The following is a 21573-nucleotide window of genomic DNA, read 5'->3' on the forward strand; positions in this document are numbered from 1 at the left end:
CTAAAGGATGTTCTTATTCTAAATCAGGTTTATATCCAGTACAGGCCAAAAGTTTGGAAACATTACTATTTTTAATGTTTTTGAAAGAAGTCTCTTCTGCTCATCAAGCCTGCATTTATTTGATCAAAAATACAGATTTTTTTTAATATATATATATATTGTGGTATATTATTACAATTTAAAATAATTGGTTTTCAATTTATTATACTTTAAATTATCATTTATTTCTGTGATGCAAAGCTGCATTTTCAGGATCATATTTTAAATTGTAATAATATATCACAATATTACTTTTTTTTCTGTATTTTTGATCAAATAAATGCAGGCTTGATGAGCAGAAGAAACTTCTTTCAAAAACATTAAAAATAGTAATGTTTCCAAACTTTTGGCCTGTACTGTATATACATATAAAAAATATATAGGGCATATATATGCATACATACTGTATATGGGATTTAAAATGTGAAAAAGTATATTCAGTATACTATATATATATATATATAGACACACTAAAAAATATACTTTTTATTTATACATATATAACCTTACCCTATATATAGAATGGAATAGATAGATAGATAGACAGACAGACAGACAGACACACACACACACTTTTTTTTAAATCCCATGTACATGCAATACATACAATGTGCATATACATTCTTTATATTACATATATTACATTCTATATATAGGGTAAGTTTATTACATGCATTCTTTAACTGTACAACAATTTACAAAACTTTGCATTGGCAGCAGCAAAATAAATGTAATCTGACCTTCCGTTTCTAACGATGCTTTATTACTTTAATTAACTTTTTATAACATACAAATGTACAATTTGCGACATTTCACAAAAGACAAAAACATTACAAAGGTTTTCATGTATTTGCCTTCCTCAGCCGATGAGCGCCACTCGCGCGCCCGTCGTGTGGCCAAAAGAAGCGCGTGTGCCTTTAAGAGCGTAAGCAAAACCCCGGGCGTATCACGTCACGACTATATATACGTCAAGTGCCCGGATGTCGGTCTTTTTTTTCTAGCTGAAGGTAATTGTGGCTTTCGTGTCTGTTTTGTCCAAGTACAATCTGCATTAATCTGATTAATCGGTGCATAATATTTCACTCTGGATCATATATAAATGTTTTAATACACATATAGCAGTAGTAGATGTGAATATTAGTGGATGTGATGTATGTTTTAACGTACGTTATGAATGTTCGGCGCGCGCTGAGGCCGACACTGGCTGCATGTGAACTGAAACGGGATTTGTGTGTTTCTGTTAATATTAAAAACCATAAAGTCATATGTGACGGCTTGTCATGTGAATAGAGCGTAAAACAGACTCTCTAAAGACGCTTGTTAGTCTATAAATGTGTTTATGTGTGTACTTTAGCCTGTTAGCAATGCTACAACTGGTCACGTTGAGTTACTGTAGTAACACCATGCACACACACACATATACATACATGTATGTGTGTGTGTATATGGATGTAGGTGTGTGTATATGTGTGTTTGTATAAGCAGAGAGTTCTTTATTATTGTGGTGTGCGTTAATTTAACAAGCTGTACGATCAACAGTCAATATGCAGGAGTTCAGATATGCTTCATGATAATTACTGTCTAATTTAGGAGCCCTAACGTTACTCTATTTGTGATTAGAATTGGTAAAATAGCAGTGCTGATATTGAGATGTCATGTGAAAAGTACTTTATAACAAATATTGACTTTCAGAGCAGCTTTACTATTGGTTGATGCATGTTATTAATGTGGTAATATCTTTGTATGCATTCATATTTTAATACGTGTCTTATTTTCTCAGATGGCTGAGGGCGATAAGAAGAAGGTTGCCCGTAAACACTGCAGCCGTAACCCTGTGCTGGTCAGGGGCATCGGCCGCTACTCCCGCTCCGTCATGTCCGCTCGCAGGGCCATGTACAAGAGGAAGACTAAAGCTCCCGTGACGAAGGTGAGGGTTCACAGCAACTCTCTGATCCAGGGTCAGTCTCACCCCGTCATCAGCGGCTTTCTGAAGCTCTGTCTTCTTGTTTCAGGTTGAAAAGAAAATCCGGGAGAAGAAAATCAAGGAAAAGAAGAATTCCAACACAGTCACCAAAACTGTCGGCGGAGACAAGAATGGAGGCACCCGTGCTGTGAAACGCCGCAAGATGGTGAGAATAAGACACTTACCACCAGATATACCTGAGATTTGGGGCTGGAGTTTTTTTTTTTATGAGCCTGACCATTTTAAAATAGGTTAAATATTAATGTCAATTTTGACCCTGATCTCAAATTTTCTACAAATATTTCTGTAACCATGTCTAGCCTTATATTTAGTCTTATGGAAGACTTTCCTCAACAAAATAAACAATTTAAGAAATTGCAACTTAACGCAATTCTGAAAAAAAAAAAGTACAATAGTCAAACTCCATATGAGTTTTGAAAGTTATGATCTAAGACCTTTATACAGTGTGTGCCATTGTAATCCCTCTCAGCCTCGCTTTCATTGGTTAATTTCAGTATGGCGTCTAACCTGACGAAGGTCTATTGCATTTAACATTGTGTTCACATCTCTCTCTCTCTCTCCTTCTCTCCCTCTCTCTCCTGTGTCTAGCCCCGTTATTACCCCACAGAAGACGTGCGGCGTAAGCTGCGGAGTCACGGCATCAAGCCCTTCTCTCAGCACCGGAGGAAACTGCGCCAGTCCATCACCCCTGGAACAGTCCTGATCCTGCTGACCGGACGCCACCGTGGGAAGGTACATGTGCAGTGTTGAGCGCAATAAATGGGACCAAGTGTCATTTAAACAAGTCACTTGCTTCCCGCTCAGAGCAGGGAAATCGTTCTCGAGTATTAGGGGTGTAACAATATATCGTGTCACAGTTTGTGTCAGTACTACATACTACTATATATAATGTTGAATATAATGCAGTGGGGAATATTTATGGCTCCTGATAATGCCAAATGTCTGATGTTGCCAGTAAAAAGGAGCATACATTATTTTAAATATATTTAGTCAGTGACCGAGTGCAGGCATATTCGTCTAAAATAATTCTGTATTTTCAGCTTCAGAATCATGAATATTGTTATTCTGGTGTCTCTATTGTCCTGTGCATTGGGTTTCAGCACTAAGTCTATTCATTTACACACCCAATGTAATACCAAATTTAGCATTTTAATCAACAGTTAGTTTTTTGGTTAACCTCTAACCTCATGTCTTGGAGTATCACAGTAATATCGCATCGTGACACGAGGGTCTCGTTACACCCCTATTGAATATCATCAGACTTTGGTTTTAAATCTCGGAAGTTAATGTCCAAATATAGCTATTGTTCTTCACATGCTTGTGTAGCAACTCAATGGGTGAAACGCCTACATGCGAAACAGCGACCTGTGCAGATGCTCTCTCTCCCACACAAACACTTGTTAACTTTATTCTGCTGAATTGGGGTGACAAGTTACACTTGAGATTTGCATTGCAAAAGAGGTTCAGATGAGGATCGCAGTGAACGTCACAGGCTGTTAACTGTGAATGTGTTTCTTCTGCAGCGTGTGGTCTTCCTCAAGCAGCTGGACAGCGGACTCCTCCTCGTCACCGGTGAGCGACACAACGTCTGTTTGTTCAGTGGATAGAGATGATTTTCTCTAGGGCCGCTCCATATATCCAAATAAAATACAGTAGTCAACATTCGAAGTGGATCAAAACCTTTCATCAAAGTTATACATGAATTTTGAACAATACCCGTTCTTGTCTTAGGACAACTTTGATGAACTTTTTTTGATCCACTTCAAATGTTGACTCCTGTAAATGGATTGGTGTGTCAAGGCTGCGATTTTAGTAAATGTGTTGCAGTTTCAGAGTGAAAAATGTCATTTACACGTGTGTGTGTGTGTGTGTGTGTGTGTGTGTGTGTGTGGTTCATGTTTGTGTTTCATTAACATGCAACTATCTTCACTCTGAAACCAGCAGCAAAGTTATTAATTTGCCAGCAACCTATCAAAATAATAGCTTGATGCTATACAGTTTGAAAATGGACTAGTATATCAATATTAGTATTGTAATTAGTGAAAGTAGTCCATTTTATCCCTTAACTCATCTTTGATCACCAAAATTACACAATTAAATGTTTTTTCCTTGAGAAAAAATTCTTTATGCTTTAAAATAGCTTGAATGTAACTCGACACCCTTGCCTCATTTAGTATATATGGTTCTATGAATATGCAAATGAGCTCCGCCTCCAATCACTCACAGTAGCTCAGAGATCCATTGGAGAGAGTTGGTCAAAAACAGTGTGAATGTGGTGCATGAAAACTTGTGAAGAGTAAAAGAAAGTACCCACACCCAATGTTTTTCCCAAATCGCTCAAGTCTAAAAAGTCTTTGGGACTGAGAAGAGCATTTTAGTTTTGTGTAGATGAACTCCCCAACAAAATCACCCTAATCATTCTAGAATGATTAATATTTATTAATTTATAGTTCAAGTCATCTTGTGAAATCAAAACCTTGCAATGTCCCTTTCCCCCCCATTAGTGTGCAGCTTTTATTGTGCAGTTTGAGGGAGTGAATAATTGATGCCCGTCTCTTGTCTCTCTCAGGTCCTCTGGCTCTGAACCGAGTGCCTCTGCGTAGAGCTCACCAGAAGTTCTGCATCGCCACCAACACCAAGCTGGACATCTCCGGCGTCAAGTTCCCCAGTACACTGGTCGATTCCTACTTCAAGAAGAAGAAGATGAGGAAGCCCAAGCACCAGGAGGGAGAAATCTTCGACACAGAGAAGGAGGTAAAACCCCATCAGCTCCAGTCAACCGGACGCTTGTGCAGGACTCCGGATGGAGACTCTGTCTGTGACCGCAACTGAGTGTTCTGATGTTGTTCTTGTTCTGTCTCTGCAGAAGTACCAGTTGACGGAGCAGCGCAAGGCGGACCAGAAAGCAGTGGATTCTCTTCTGCTTCCCCTGATCAAGAAGGTCCCTGAGCTCAAGGGATACCTGCGCTCCACATTCTCCCTGTCCAATGGGGTCTACCCACACAAACTGGTTTTCTAAACTGCAAATAAAGTCTCGACCCATATCACGTTCTCTGCCTCTTTTATTTTTTTTGCGTTATTTTGTTGAATACCAAATCATTCTGCATGTTCGTCAGATTGTGTGAAAGTAACTTTGCTATTGGACCATGTGTGAAATTTGTCTATACAAGGTAATATTTTAAAAATAGCTTTAATGTTTTCATTGCAGTCAGCTTAAAATAAGTATTGTTATAAGCAATGGCACTTTACGTTTCTAAATCAGTCTGTCTTTGAGCATTCATCTCTAGTGGCTATTTTTAGGTGGAATGATCTGTGGTGTGTGTACACCACTATTGTTAGAAATGTTTTTATATTAATGCTGATATGAATACAAGTTAATGTTCCCATCAACCTATTTTGCCTAATACAAGTTATGCCTAGCTTATGTTCTTGTTCCATAAGATGCACATCTTGAATCAAATGTGATTTTGAAGTTAAAGTTTGTTGGATGCGAGTCCATCCTCACTGGATTTGAGGAAGTCCGTGATCACAATGGCTGCAAGATGACTAAAAATCATTAAAATGAATATGTATGATGTAAAAATATAAAAATCAATATTAACTTGAAATGCTAAATTGAAACCGTTCAAAGTACAACCCTGTTCATATTCGATTTCAACCAATATTACTCAAGTTCATACTTGCATAATTTCATGCTGCTTTTTTCCCCATCAATAGGTGAACAAAACTCAGGCCGAAAAGTTAATGAGATGTGGGAAAGATTATGGATGCCTGTTTCCACCACAGAATACTCACAATTCTGAAGAATTATGTGATCATTTTTTCTCTCCCTCACAATTGGCTTTCCTCAGAATTGCAGGTTTTTACCACAAAATTTGTTTTAAAATACAAATAAAAGAGTTCATTCTCGTTTCCCCTCTCAATAACTATAGTATTAGTTCCTTTTACCATCCTAAGAAGTTGCACCATAAACCTTCAGACACAAAACTCCAGGCAAACGGCCAAACCATTTTGCTTTAATTAAAAAAACGCAGGTGACATAAAACGCTGTATAGAAAACAAAAATAAATACAGTTGTTTCTTTATGGCATTTCCCTCCCGAATGGCCGTTTTCTAAACAATAATCAGAATGAAAGGAGCAGAGAAGCAGCCGAGAGAAGGCAGGTCCCAGTACAGGAATGGTTCGCCTCGTCAGTACAGTCAGTTCGTAGCGGTCTGTTGGATGGTGTTGCCGGCGCTCAGCCCGACTTGAAGAGCAGGATGGCCACCTGACCCAGGTAGAAGTAGATGAAGTGTTTGGTCTCGTGAGTCACGTAACTCCCGAAGTTCCTTCCCACGATGCAATGCCAGGTGGGGTTGTACTTTTTGTCGAACTCCTGCATGGAAAGAATACATTTAAAGTTAATCAATATTAAATGCTGTTTTCAACACATTTACTCAAAGCGAAAGGCCTGACCTCAGAAGGGAGGGGTAAAAAAAAGAAAAAAAAGATGTATTGCAACTTGGAATAACCAATGAATCATGCACAATAAGACCAGAAACATTCAGTAAATGTTGATTCTGGGTTGACATCACCAATAACCTGACAATAAAGTATTCATGAGCACATCTTCACTGCTAAATATAAACCTTACAAAGAAAATGGACGCCCATAAAGTGTTCAGCTCAACTAGTGTTGTCAAAAATATTGATATGCATCGATACTGTAATATCTGAACCGGTTCCAATCCTCATTTTCTGCTGTATCGATACACTGACACCAGCTGTGCGTTCTCTCTCTTCTCTCCGACGGTGAACTGACACACACCTTCTCCTCTCACTCACTCGTCTCATTCGCTGCGGTTGAATAGCCTAGTGCTCGTATTGCGCATAATTTCAATAATTCCCGCAGGTTTTGATACTATACAAGCGGAGCGCACATAAAGCCGCCTCTCAAACAGCTCTCGAGAACCAAATTGAGTTCTTTGTCATGGCTTATTACGCATAAACTGTCAAATACACACAAAATGTTTCCAAAATGCCCATTTTGGCACGTATTCAGTTTTGGAATGTAAATAGTTGAGAAAGCAAACGCATGTTGTGTATCAGTATATTGGATCCGCGCATACGTTTTTAAAGGGACAGCAGCTTAATACGGATTTATAAGCACTTATACTTTAAGCATTGATCTGTATTTAATATTTACAATGAAGACCATCTGGGGTTATTTTATATAACCGATTACTTTTTTTTAAGTCTGCATAAACCGGAAGTTGCAACAGACTTAGGCTACGTTTACACGTGGCCGGTTATTTTCATAAACGGACATTTCACCCTCTCCGTTTTCAGAAAAGTGGTCGTTTACACAAACCCGTGTATATCTGTAGGTGGCAGTGTAACGAGAAGCTCAAGCCCATGTTAGCCAATCAGAATCCCGAAAATATGGGTCGCACCTTTGACGCAGTGCAAGTTCTGTCGCATACTGTGACGTCGACTGCCTAAAACTACATTTTTCTCAGTTTATATGCAAACAGAGTTCTCCAGAATCTCCACTCTGGCCGGAGTTTTTAGAAAGAATCGTTTTCAGAGGCGAATTCTCCGTTTGCGAGTAAACGAAGGGCACAACCGAAGGGAAATGTCACCGTTTTTCAAAATAACCATGTACGTGTAAACAGGGCCTTAACTTCAGTGTAGAGCATTTACCCCAAAGTATTTTGATTTCATGACGACTTCAATTTCTTAGTTTGTAATTATACTTAGTATTTCTTACATGAATACTGCTGTTAGACCCACCTGAACCACTTAAAGCTGTGTTTACTTCACTTGTCATTCCATTTGCAATTTCTTTATTTGTTCTTATGTTATTGATGACTGTTTACTTGTCTTGTTTGTGTAGGTTTAGTTCAAAGATTCAAATAAAGCCTCCCTGTGCTGTGAGAAAGCTATTTCAACAAAATTACAAAAAAATAAAAAAGTCTACGTGGCAGCTTTCCCCTTGATATCGAAAATAGTATCGAATATGGATATTTTCCAAGGTATCGAATCGAAGTTGGATAAAAATATCTATATGGCAGTTTTCCCCATGATATCGAAAATCAATATTTTCCGAGGTATCGTATCGAAGTTGGAATATCCGGCAAACCGGCGTTTACCTTCTTGATGTAGGCAGCGATGTCCTTCTCGATGTTGTACTTCTCCAGCGCCTGTGTGGCGCACTCCACAGCGTCCTGCTGCATCTCCTCGGACATGTCCGCATTCTTGATCACGGCCTTTCTGTCAGACATGGTGGTTCTGAAGCCACAAACAGAGACATTTCATGAGGAATGAGTGAATTTAATCTGTGAACGCCCAAACAACACCCTGTGACGCACCCATAATGCTTTGTGCCCTGCCCCAAATCAATCCCACAATCCTCAAGCATCTGCTGGTGGAACTGGTGAATGGTGGTCAGCCATCATAGTCAGGGTGGGCATTATATAAAATCAGCACATCAGAAGCTCCACGGCCATTATTCCATCTTTATTACATAACATCACGTGGCATATTTCGCCAGGTTACTGTTGCCATGGACACCTGAACTAAATCCTGTACTCAGCAACACAGATTTCCCCAAACTTATATTTATTTTCAAATAATGTTCATATAACTTCAGACTGAATAAACCAACTGAATAATCTTAACTTATCAAATCAAATGCCTTTTTGAGATGCGTGTTTTTATTAGTGGAATATAAATGAATGGCGGCATGGTTATTTTTAGAAATGAGAAATACTTCGCGCGTTTTTATGTTAAATTAAAGACTTTTGCATATTTTAATTTTTATTCTGATCAATCTTTGTTATTATCATTTCATTTAAGTTTAAGTCCGTAGCTGAATTAAATATAGATGTGTGTCAACTAGGTACAGTATCGCTTGCTCTGAACGGAAAAACACATTAGATATTTAGTTATACCGACTAATATGCAGTAGAAAAGGATAAATGTAAAAGTTTTCACCTTATTTATGTGCAGATTTCCGTATAAAGAGAGAAAAGAGTCTCACTCGCAGCGCCTGTGTGTGATGCTCACGCTGTGTGCTTGACCAAAGTAATGTAGGTGTGTAACTGTCCGTTGGTTCCTCCCACTCTTGAATCCTATTGGCTGTCGCTGCCAAGCCAGGCTCTGTGATTGGTCAGCTCTGCAAGAGTCTCGCTGCAATGTTTCCCTGCATTTTATTTCAGACCGTCATGCCTTGCGTTCAAGACGCTTCGCTGGACTCCATAGCAACAATCAGAGAGGGAATTCTCCGGAAGAAGGGCGGGAGAAATGTTGAAATGTGATCGTGGAGATATTTATTCTTAACCAAAGTTTGAAATTAAGTATTTTCCTAAATATACATGTTTAAATAAATCAATATGAGGTGAAAAGTTAATCGCAGCAGACAAAGAAACTGCAAAAAAATGTTATAGACATCAAGTCTAAGAAACTAATGCGAACACAATGGCATTTACCCGTCAAAAGTTTGGAAACATTACTAATTTTTATGTTTTTGAAAGAAGTCTCTTTTGATCATATTTGATCAAAAATACAGACCCCCCCCCCCCCCCCCCCCCCCCCCCCCCACAGTAATATTATGAAATATTATTACAATTTAAAATAATAGTTTTCTATTTTAAAATGCTTTAAAGTGTCATTTATATCCTGTGATCAAAGCTGAATTGTCACATCATTACTCCAGTCTTCAGTGTCACATGATCCTTCAGAAATCACTCTAATATGAGGATTTTTTTTCATCAATGTTGGAAACAGTTGTGCTGCTTAACCCTTTCACGCATAGTGGTCACTACAGTAGCTATTAAAAAAGCATTTTCTTGAATTTGCACGGGTTTTTATGGCAAAGTTGCACATCAATCTCTTCATTGGACCCTGGTGCATCATCCTATACATTGCAACCAAGTGGCGAGCCGTTGTGTTTCGATTTTTTCCCCCTCCAAACCAAGATGGCCAAGGGTCAGTCAGACATGCCAAGTTGCTCCAGAATATCCACCCATTCCTTCTATAGGAGACTCTTGTAGGTAAAAAAAATATTGCAGCATCAAGCAATATCTAATGAGTCATATCACAGTAAAATTTTCCAAGTTTTGATTTTAGATTGAGAGAAAACTCTGATTAATCACATGTCCACTGTAGTGGACGTCATGCATGCAATGGCTATATTTCAGCTACAATTCATAATTATAATGTGAATATTGTTTTTGAAATTTAAAACTTAAAAACTTAATCTGCATTGACTTTTTCTACTGTAAATAAATGTATTTGTATTATTAGAATGTAATTTTCATTGACATCGAAAAAAGTCATGTGATTACATAGGCTAATGTATGACACTTGTAATGCGTTTCTTTACTTGTTCAAAAAGTAATCTGATTATGCATGTTACTTGTAATGCGTTTCTTTACTCATAACATCAAAAAGTAATCTGATTATGTAATGTGCGTTATTTCAATGTGTTTCTTTACTCATAACATTAAAAAGTAATCTGATTATGTAATGTGCGTTATTGTAATGCGTTTCTTTATAAGATGTTTACACTTGCTATACTATTTGAAACATCGCGCATGCTTAAAAGTATTGCAGAGATGGACGAATGCGAAATAAGAGATGGGGTTTGGGGCTGGGTCCGTGGGACTGTTTCTGGGGATTCACTTTTTATTTTACTTACCTTTTCTCTTCTGCACTCTCCTTACCCTTGTCTCCTGTTCTTCCCTCAGACTCATCCCCCAGAAACAGTCCCACGGACCCAGCCCCAAACCCCATCTCTTAAAAATGAATAAAGGCTGGTCTCTAAAGTACTTCTTTTACTGTTATATGTCAACAAGATTCAACAAGACATTTTCACCTGGCTATACCCAATGTTTAGATCTGTTGTGGTATTCATGCAAATTAGCACATACGTAATTAGATTATGCACCGTTTGTCCATGTTAACAAACAATTTAAAAAAACTTGTAATACATTTTTTGTTTGTCTTGATAAGTAATCAACTCAGTAATTTTCATGTTGATATCTAAAGGTTAAAATTTGACCCTATTCACATAAGAAAAAGAATGAGTAGGCGTATGAATAGACTATATTTGGGTCTTTTTCGAAACTTTCCCCTAATGGGATTCTTCTGGACTTTTTTCCCCTTACTCAGGACATATTGAAGATACAAACTCAGTTGATTTTGCTTCTGTTGCAATTTGTTCAACCTTTTTTCATAAAATGACTGGACTAATACTTGTAGTTAATTACTTGTTAGATCAAAAAGTAATCTGATTAGGTAATGCATGTTACTTGTAACACATTAATTTTTCTTGTAACATCAAAAAAGTAATCTGAATGCGTTATGCATGTTACTTGTAATGCGTTACCCCCAACACTGATCATTTCAGATGAGATTGAAAAAAACGTATCGCTAGGTTTTCTCAGAGGAGGGCTATGATAGAAATGTGCATGTCCATCTTGAACATAATCAGAATGATCAGCTAATAAGGGTACATCTCCATACTCTGGTGCACTGGAGGGAGCATCTGAGTGGTTTCCACAGTTGTACCTTGACAGGCTGTAGAAAATTCTGATGGAATCACGTCCTCATGTTCTGATATCAAAGATACGCGAAGTGCAACTTGTATGAAGTTGTATGAAGCCTTTGCAATATTTTGCATTTATATTTTTTGTATATATTTTAGTTTTCACATGATTTGATATAATTGTATTGATTAGTTTGTTAAATTCACATACTTTATCTGTTTGATTATTGTCTTATATTTAATACAGTATATCTTCAGTTTAAACCATAACCGCATGCTGTCCACTCAAATCTCTTTGAAAAATTTGTAAAAAAATAAAATAAAAATCAATTCTTGTTTTTCATGCCCTAAGAGCAATAAAAACACATAGGAAAAAAAATCCTGACTGAGGTTATCATAATTCATGCATGAAAGGGTTAATATTTTTTTGGAACACGTGATTCTTTTTTTTCCCGGATTCGCTGATGAATAAAAAAAAGTTAAAAAGAACAGCATTTATTCAAAATAGAAATATTTTCTAACAATAGAAATCTTTACTATCTTTTCACATTTTACGCCTGCTGTTTCCATCCATTCACCACCAGAGGTCGCCTGTTCACCATTAAGACTTTTTCACAGATTACCCTGGACTACATTTCCCATGTTTCATGGCTTTAATTGTTCCCACACCTGTAGTCAATCACGGGGACTATAAAGCACTCATGCACAAGCTCTCCTATTGCTAAGTATTGTTAGCCTACACTGCTCTGGACTCTTGCTCGCCTTGGATGACCTCTCTCGTCTTGCCCTGTTGGATATTGTTCGCCTGACGCCTGGACTTCAGCATGGTTGTTTATTCTCTCGCCTTGTCCACTGGATTACGGTCTTCGTTTGTTTACCCTCGCCTGTCTCTGGAAAGCTCATTGTCTTGTCCAGATCACCTGTTTGCCTTTGTTTGGGCCTCTGTCTGTTCTAAACATCTCTTGTGAATAAAAGGCTTTGCATATGGATCCGTACGCCTCATGTTTCTATCCTCCCGTAACACTATCACTTTTTTTAAATCAATTAACACAACCTTGCTGAATAAAAGTATTAATTTCTTTTCCAAGAAATTTACTGACCCCAACCTTTGACATGTAGTGTATATTATTACAAACGATTTCTATTTTAAATAAATGCTGCTCATCATCAAATTAATCATCATATTAGAGTGATTTCTGAAGGATCATGTGACACTGAAGACTGGAGTAATGATGCTGAACATTCAGCTTTGATCACATGAATAAATTTAAAGTTTAAAGTATATTAAAATAGAAAAACATAATTTTAAATTGTAATATGTTAATAATATTTATATACACTTTTATTATACATCTATATACGCATTTAATAATATTTTATAACTTAATTATTTTATTGCTCAATTATTATATAAGCACTAATATACTCTATATAGTGAGAATATTGAGCTCATACTCGAGGAGGAAAAACAGCTCAGATTTATTCAGAGACTCAAACTGAGCAATAATATGCAATTTGCTGCAGATGCTGATACAGTATTTATATGGCTAAAAAGTAAGATGAAATTCTGATTCTTGTAAATCAATGAGATCTTTATAACAGTATTAAGATACTGACATAAAATATATATCAATATCTATATCTGCCAATAATATGTCTTAGTAAGATGATATTTAATATAATGTAATGCAATATAATGATGATTGAGAGATGAACAAATAAACCTTCCTCAAAAGCCTGATGATCATATTTGATACTCATATTTGAATATGATTTTTCAAAATAAATAAATAAAACTGACATGAATTCAACTAACACTTCACTAATCTTATATTGAATCTGTACTTTGCTATACATCGAAAATCCTTGAATGTCATTGTCAGTGTAAGATTATCGGCATTAAGCAGAACGGGTTATCAAACATTTCTGAACGGTGTGTTTTACAGAAAGCTAGATCTACTCTTGCAGATTCATCTCATCCACTGTCCCGTGACTTTAACATGATTCCTTCTGCTTTGGCTTTTAAACTGATAAGATGTCAGAATGTTGTGTGCTGTTTCTGTTGTTTACTGTGTGTTTTGTACATGTTTACACATTTTATGTTGCACAAATAATGACCCTTTGGGCTTATAATAAACTTTGAACTTGAACTTGGATAATCAAATAAACTAAGTGTTCATCTTGAAATATAATAACAATACAGAAGGTATTCTTATGTTTAGCTACTTCATAAAAATCAGTGCAGATTTCACAGCAGAAAGACACATGAACCACGAGCTGAAGGAGCATGTTTATTATTTGGTTGGCTAAAATAAGCTTTTTTGAACCATTGCTGACCCTCAGGGACTTCTGAAGAGAATAATTTTTTCGTCGCCAATAGAGAAGCGGAAGTAATAGTTCCATTTATGATGCAAATAGGAAGCAGAGTTCCCCATAATGCAGTTCCAGCTCCCCCAATGCCTCTTCTCAAACTCCTTTAAAGAAAGACACAGTATTAATGTTCCACAAACTCACATCAACAAAAAACTCTCAATCTCCACCATCAAGCTCCTGACAAAAAAAACAGCACATTTTCACAACAACTGCATTTCACTGAGACATTCCAGTCTCACAGTACAACTCTAGAGAACCAACCTTTGCGATGTAGCGAGTCATGTCCATTTCGTTTTCATACAGAATCGAAGCCATGACAGCGACCTGAAGAGCCTCCTGCTGTAACCCATAACTCATGTCTGCAAGAAGGATCTTAATCGCTGGCTTCCCCATGACTGATGTGTTGCCGTAAGGACCGACTCTGTTTTAATGAGAAAATGCGACAGTAATTAAACAGGACAGAATCTGGAGATATACATTTTTTCTGATGGTCCAACAACTCTTCAAGACCTGCTGCCGTTTATGTGAAGGAATTACTGGCCCATAATACTATAAGATGCAACCAAACTTTAATATGACGAGCTGGAATTGTGGAGTTATATTAACAAAAGTTTGGGGTCGGTAAGATTTAAGTGAGGGTTCCCACGCTTCTTGAAAGTATTTCAGACACACGGATTCAAGGCTGGGAAAGTCTGTGAAAACAAAGATAGGTCTTTGAAAGTGCTTGAATTAAACTTAAACTAAATTGTTAGAGTAGAATGGTGCAATTACAAAAATTGGCCTTTATGCCGAAGCCAGGACGAAACAGCGCTACTGATTGGTGAAGGCAGGAGAAAAGCGGCATGAGCGGACGGATCGTGATCACGGGCAGGCAGCCTACATGATGAACACGGGAGAAGCATGGAGATATTTAACTAGCTCAGTGCCAGGAAGTGCAAATTCAATGTTTGGTTCATAAAAATGGCTAATCAAAGTTCCAACGAATAATGGCTAAAATATGTTATAGGACCCTATTTTAACGATCTGAAACGCAAGTGTCAAAGCGCAAAGCGCAAGTAACTTTGTGGGCGGGTCTTGGCGCTGTTGCTATTATACCGGCGGGATAAATGACTCTTGCGCCCGGCGCAAATCTAAAATGGGTTGGTCTGAAGTAGCTTCATTATTCATAGGTGTGGTTTGGGCGTAACGTGAAATAAACCAACCAGAGCGTCATCTCACATTCCCTTTAAGAGCAGACGCGCTTGTTCTAAAGCGGATTCCTATTATAACGGCGGATTTCCCAGACGCGCGCCAGGAGCGGTTCACAGCCGAGGAGGGACGTTGGGGATGGAGAAACCCACCCAAATTAACTTCGGTTAAAAAGGCGTATGATAATCTATCTATCTATCTATCTATCTATCTATCTATCTATCTATCTATCTATCGTAATAATGTATAATTTGCAAAAATGTAAACTGCTGCTTCTGTGTAGATGAGAGAATAAGTGTATGCGCGTTGTGCACACGCTACATTGATTATGGCCAAGCATGCGCCCTTAAAATAGCATATGAATAACATGCGCAACGCGCCACTGACTTTAAACCATTTTTTCCTGGTTAGTGGCGCAACAGTTTTCTAAACCTGCAAAATAGCATGAAGGAACGTTTGCGCTGGAACACGCCTCCTTTTTTGCGCTGAACCGCCCAGGGAGCGCAAGTTCATTCCCTAGTTTACCGACGTGCTTCTGTGGAGGAAAAAACTCAGCATTGCTGAGTATTTCCTCCTTAAAACTGCAGTGAACCAGACAGTCTCAAAAACACGCTTTGAAATCACTGGTGTTTCTGACATCACAAACGACCTTGTAACCAATCAGATCAACGTGTGATCGTCAACAAGTCGATCGCTGAGCTGAGTGAGTGAGTGGAGGCGGGGCTCATTTGCATATTCATAGAACTGTGTATACTAAATGAGGGGCTACAGGGGGACTTTAAAACCAGACTGAGGTCCCATGAAGTCACCCTAACAGTCTGAGCAGCTTTAAAGGGATAGTTCACTTTGAAATTAAATTTTGGTATGTTTTAGCTTACTTCAAGAGCATCCAAGATGTAGGTGTCTTTTTTTCCGCAGTAGTTTAAATTTTGATATTTTTAGGTCAAACCGTTCTTGTCTGTCAGTCATATAATGCAGGTCTATGGTCACTGTCTCAAAGAGCATGCACAGAGTCCAAATTAACGATATAAATACTGTTCGTTTTCTCACACAAACCGCTCGTTTCGTGTCTTAGGCCATCAGTGTGTACTTACGATGGGGAATTGTTTAATTTGGACGATGGGGAATTGTTTTAATTTGGACTCTGTGCATGTTCTTTGACACAGTGACCATAGACCTGCATTATATGACTGACAGACAAGAACGGTTTGACCTAAAAATATCAAAATTGAAACTACTGCGGAAAAAAAGACACCTACATCTTGGATGCCCTTGAGGTAAGCTAAAACATACCAAAATTTAATTTCAAAGTGAACTATCCCTTTAAGAAAGCGAGTGATTAGAATATGGGACCCTAATGGTTGATCATTTACCTTTACAAGCTGTGCAGAAATTTGCAGCCACATATAACTTTAGGGTAGAGAGTGCCCTACATAATACCATTGGCACAGGGCAGTGCTCTGGAACCAACCCTCTTAGTGTACACCAATCAGTGAAAAGCTCACCTACAAACATAGATATTCCTGGTGGAAGGTGCTCTCGAATTCAGGATTGTATTTTGCACCGTTATATCACAAGACCTCAACAGTACTTCTGGCTCCTCAGCAGCCAGACAGCTGTAGCCGATCTGGGCTTGGGTGCCAAATCTGCCTCTGCAGTTGAAGGAGAAGGTCCGGTCTCCTGGGTAGGCTCTAGGGCTCCCTATTGAGAAGCCTGCATAACATTGGGAACCATAGTCTCCATGGCTAATTCGGTGCCACTAGGTGCATCCTGTGGTGCCCCTGAAGTATCCTGTTGACATTTGGGATAATTAGGGGGGTCGGGGGAAAGCCATAGAGTAGAAGATCTGGCCAGGTTTGCTGTGCCACTGGACCAATTTATACTTCTGTGTTGAACTCATGCCATAGCTACGTCATAGGCTGTGTGTAGCACGCGTAGCCAACGGTGTACCCTGAAGTGCACTTCACAAAAATGTAACAACGGGTCAATTATATGCATACCGCAAGCGCTGTGATTGGTCTGCCAGAACCCCTCCCTCGGTTTTCACATGCTCCCTCTGCATGTGTAATTGCACGTCAACATGGACAACGATGCAGAAGTATAAATGAAAACCGACGCGTAGTCTACAGCGTAGAGGATACGGCGTAGGTCCAACGCAAGTATAAATCTAAGTATAAATCAGCCTTTAGTTGTTCCATACGGCCACAACAGTACTGAAGCCCAAGCGAGAACACTCTTGGTGCACTAATCCTATAATGGTTTTTGACCAGAAGAACAAGAATTTTTTTTAGTGCTAAAGCCTCAGCTCACTGTTGATAGAAGCACCAGGAACCAGTACAGAACATCAAACGAGAAGAGCGGAAGCGAAAACACTTGTTATATGATGCAACTGAGAAATATATTTATATATGCCTTTATAAAAATATAAAATAAAATAAACAGTTATGTAAAAGCTGTGTAATGCTATGCTATCTTTAATGCTACTTACCCAAATAGAATGCTCAATATCAAACAAACAGCTGTGCGAGACATTCTGCCGATCTGTAACGAAAAAAACATTATATGGTTGTTCCCGGAGTGAACACACAGTTCATGATAATTATTCAATATATGGCTTTCCACGGAGCGAAACCACTCTCAGATGCCACTTATACATGTTTCATAAACTAAAAAGTCTCAGAGTCTTTAGGTTCGAGTCGTTCGTTCATCACCTGACAGCAACATAGGCAGGGGTTTTCAAACCCATTGTTGAATGTAGTAATAAAGAGTTGGTTAATGCTTTAAACTCTGTCTGTATGATGGGGAAAACACTTTGATAAAGTAAAGATATTTGTTTACAGTGGATCTAATCTTCAGAAAATATTATAGCATTTAATACAAAAAAAAATTGACTTTTCTATTACTACTTTTGGATCAGCTGTAGCCTGTTATTTATTTTTCTCTAATGATACATCCCCTTGTTATAAGATTTATGTCCTTTGTGTTCATTTAATTACTGAATAAAAATAGTTAACCATTTCAGTAGGCTATAGAAAATAGAAACGTAGGAGGATTTCGTGCAGTATTCAGGGTAGTCTCAGCCTCAGTGACGCCCACGAACCGTCTGATGCATATGGCACACTTTTCTAGAAACACTTCAGGAGTTTTGAAGTCGTGATCTGATTGAATTCTACAAGATGTCCGGGAGACGTGTGTGTCGCGTTCTTTATCGGTCCGCCTGGAAACAAATGCGGTGACGCCAAAACCTCTCGTCGAACAAGAAAGCCGTTGTGTTTACAACTGTGACAATGAGTGTTTACCAGGATCAGCTAAATGCCTGGCGTTGTTATTTAGTCTCTCATGATAGATCCCCTTTCCTTTTGCTTCTTTATTCCCAAGAAACTGCTCCATATTAGCCTGGCAAGCCAGACCTAAATCAAGATGTTAGGTCTGGCAACTCTCCATAGACACGGTTCAATCCGAGGGGCGGGATAAACGGCTGTCTTTCAAATTCACTCTGCACGCAATAGGACAGCACTTCAACCAACCAGAGCGTTTGCCCAACAGCGGAGTTGCTAGTTGATAGATTCAACTTTTGAATCCGGCCGGCAAAACTACGAACACATCTTCCTTTTTTAAGAATGACTTAAGTGCCGTTCTTTGCTCTTTTCTCAAAGAAAAATTTAACTCCAAGTCCTCCAGAGTCCGCCAAAGCCGATTTGAAAGACTGTTCGCCAGCAGCAGCCGCCATTCTTTGTTTTCAAGTAGCAGGGAACCATCGCAACTCTGTCGTCATTATATAAAGCCCGCCTGATGTGATTGGCCTGACCCAATTTAGGTTTTTACAGCTCCGAAAGTCAATGGAGAGTTGCTAGACTACCCTGGTGCGTCTAGATTTCTAGGCTAGCTCCATATCGCAAAATGCAAACAAATGCTGCTCTTTCTCTCTCTGTCGCTATTTCTCTCTTTCTCGCTGTCGAAGTAACCATGGCAACGGATAGAGTATCCTTCCAATATGGCGACCTTCCCGAAATGCAACGCTGAGTGAAAACATTGTGAGTGACGTATCTCCTCAATCGTCACACCGTGTCCTAACTACATGCGACGCGATAAGATTCCAGCGACAGGCAGTTTTGCAACAGGACTGTTGCGTGGTGTCGCAACGCCTCCCCACATTTGTACGTTGATGGGCATGGTTTTCACCGAGCGGGAAATGTCAGTAGCACCTCACTGCAGTACACGAGATCCAGGGGACGGAGTTGGATCCAGATATAAGGGGTGGAGATTGGTAGGTTTAGGGGTGGGTTTAGGGATCAGGGGGTGGAGATGGGTAGGTTTAGGTATATGTAAGGTGGGAGGAGTTGGATCTGGATCCAACTCCTCCCCCTGGATTTCGTGTTCTGCCATATGCATATGGCCTCCATATGCTCTACTTCTATAGTCGCGTCGCGTTCAACGGAATTAATTTGCATAAAGATGGGCATCGGCCAGCATTTTGATGTGCAGCATTTTTCCAAATGAAGCGCCACCTTCCCAGAATGCTTTGCGGGCACGTTAAAATCGCTTGACGTCACCCATAGGAATATGGTTGAGTGCGGCGCGACAGAAGTGTCGCATGGACAAGTGGATCCGCACCGATAATCTGTCCACACTTGACTGTGAGATGTCACAACGTCAATCAAAAATCATAGCCAATCAGAACAGCCTGTGGGGGGAGTCTCGCAGCAAGTGCACAGCACTAGAGAGTAATCTTGACTGCACTCGCAAGAAAATGGTTAAGCTACATAATCAAATTCACAAATATTACACCCTTTAAAAAATACATAGGCTAGGCCTACTGAGTTACTAAAACAATCTTTGTCAAATAATACACTTTTTAACGTTCCTGTTTTAATTTTATAATTTCAAGATCTGAGGTGAATTATATCCATTGTTGCTTTTACAGCTACAACGCTGGAGGACTAAATAATATTCAAAGGCACATTTCACGCTTTTAACATTAAATAAAGCACATAAACAGTACTTGAGATTATCATCGCCACACTTTGTGTGTGTTGTTCCAGCGCGACGTCGCAGAAAAATAGTTTCTAAAATAGAATCGTCGCGGCTGGACAAAAACTCTAATTAACATGGAAAAGTTAGGACACGGTTAGCTGTGACTTGACTGCTCACATTATATGATATGCGCGATAAACCCCCGTGCTGGGTTGCGTCGTCAAAACCATCAGCGATATTAAGCATGATATTTAGCATTTCGACTTTTTACAGTCAGTCATCATTTGTTGAAAAAGGATTTATCTCTCGTTGTCTCTGAGAGTATGTGCGCCGAAATCTCATCAGTTTTTACTTTCACTTTCTGTAGTGAATTGACTGGATTTTGAGCCTTTTTCACCAGCATATCTCTCGCTCAAAGTTTACACATTACCTGTGTGATATCCACTGACTCGCCTTCAGGATTTTCAGCAAAGCTTTGATTATGTTGATAGGGCTTAGAAAATAAACAAATATCAACAAATTACAGTATGGGAGAGGCGGGACGATTGAAACGCGGGACGGATGAAACACTGAGATTTTCTTGAAAACCACGTCATGTAGGGGGAGAGTGGGGTGATTTGTGCCAGGGGGGAAGTAGTTCCACCCTTGTTTCTGGAAAACCATAGAAGAAATTGGTCATGTGACCACATAATTTTGAAAAGCAATCACTTTTACTCGTCCTCCAAAGAAGAGAGACACATGGCATGAGAGTTAAGCATATTTTAGTTCAAAAAACAGTTTTTTCCCTTTCAAAGTAAAATTTCTATGATTAAGGTTTTTTGATTATAGTGTCTGAAAAATTATAGACAAGTTTGAAAACATTTCACACGTTTTAGTGCTTTAGTAGGCTACACAATGAGTCTATACAGTTAGCATGATGTTAGCTCTTAACTGCTGGATCATGCTAGTTTTTCAAACTTGTGGGTCTGGGGTGATTTGTGCCAAAGGGCCTGGGTTAAGTTGTGCCAGATCCAGACCACCTAGACCAACATACTCACAGGGGATAATCTTGAGAAGTGAGGAGATGGGCATGCCTCATCTTTGTTTTACTTGGGCCTGCCTGCTATTTGTTTAATTTAGCTAACACTGATTTCAGTTTTGAGTTTGCACTATGTTATTAAAGAGAAGTTTTATTCCGTTTTTAAGTGGCCTATGTCACAATAGGATGTTTAGAAATTAGCCTAGTCACTTTATTCTTATATGTTACATAATTGACAGACAGCGCTATGTCAACAGGCATCTATTACCAAAGCCTTTTTGCCTGAAATGATTCACAAATATCATATATTGTGTTGCTATGGTGCTCTAAATGGTTTCTAGGGCGTAGCTTGATAGCTTCACAATGATCCTGAGAGACTGATTGGTCGTCTGAGTAAAATGAGCCCGTCCACTTGTCTCTATGACACTGTGATCCAGAGTTATGTTCAATACAAAATCCCTATGCAAT

The 21573-nt window shown here is 38.9% G+C and overlaps 2 protein-coding genes and 1 long non-coding RNA gene across 3 annotated transcripts; 1 reads left to right on the forward strand and 2 right to left on the reverse strand.

Annotated features, from left to right (window-relative positions):
• The first annotated feature begins 1027 nt into the window (after positions 1-1027).
• rpl6 (ribosomal protein L6) lies at positions 1028-5067 on the forward strand. The gene is made up of 6 exons (XM_084389604.1): positions 1028-1966; positions 2052-2168; positions 2612-2755; positions 3547-3595; positions 4593-4777; positions 4890-5067. Exons 1-6 carry the CDS (start codon positions 1820-1822, stop codon positions 5040-5042), a joined length of 795 nt encoding a protein of 264 aa, XP_084245730.1. The 5' UTR covers positions 1028-1819; the 3' UTR covers positions 5043-5067.
• A 944-nt stretch (positions 5068-6011) lies between these two features.
• dynll1 (dynein, light chain, LC8-type 1) lies at positions 6012-9113 on the reverse strand. The gene is made up of 3 exons (XM_084389609.1): positions 8999-9113; positions 8155-8293; positions 6012-6399 (listed from the first exon to the last, which is right to left on the reverse strand). Exons 2-3 carry the CDS (start codon positions 8284-8286, stop codon positions 6262-6264), a joined length of 270 nt encoding a protein of 89 aa, XP_084245735.1. The 5' UTR covers positions 8287-8293; positions 8999-9113; the 3' UTR covers positions 6012-6261.
• A 4717-nt stretch (positions 9114-13830) lies between these two features.
• On the reverse strand, positions 13831-20682 carry LOC311278936. Its single transcript, XR_014625505.1, has 4 exons — positions 20518-20682; positions 17602-17654; positions 14187-14346; positions 13831-14026 (listed from the first exon to the last, which is right to left on the reverse strand). It is a non-coding gene; the product is annotated as an uncharacterized lncRNA (long non-coding RNA).
• Positions 20683-21573: the final 891 nt, after the last annotated feature.

The sequence above is a fragment of the Rutilus rutilus genome (genome assembly GCF_951802725.1).
Source record: "Rutilus rutilus genome assembly, chromosome: 19".
Lineage (NCBI taxonomy): Eukaryota > Metazoa > Chordata > Actinopteri > Cypriniformes > Leuciscidae > Rutilus > Rutilus rutilus.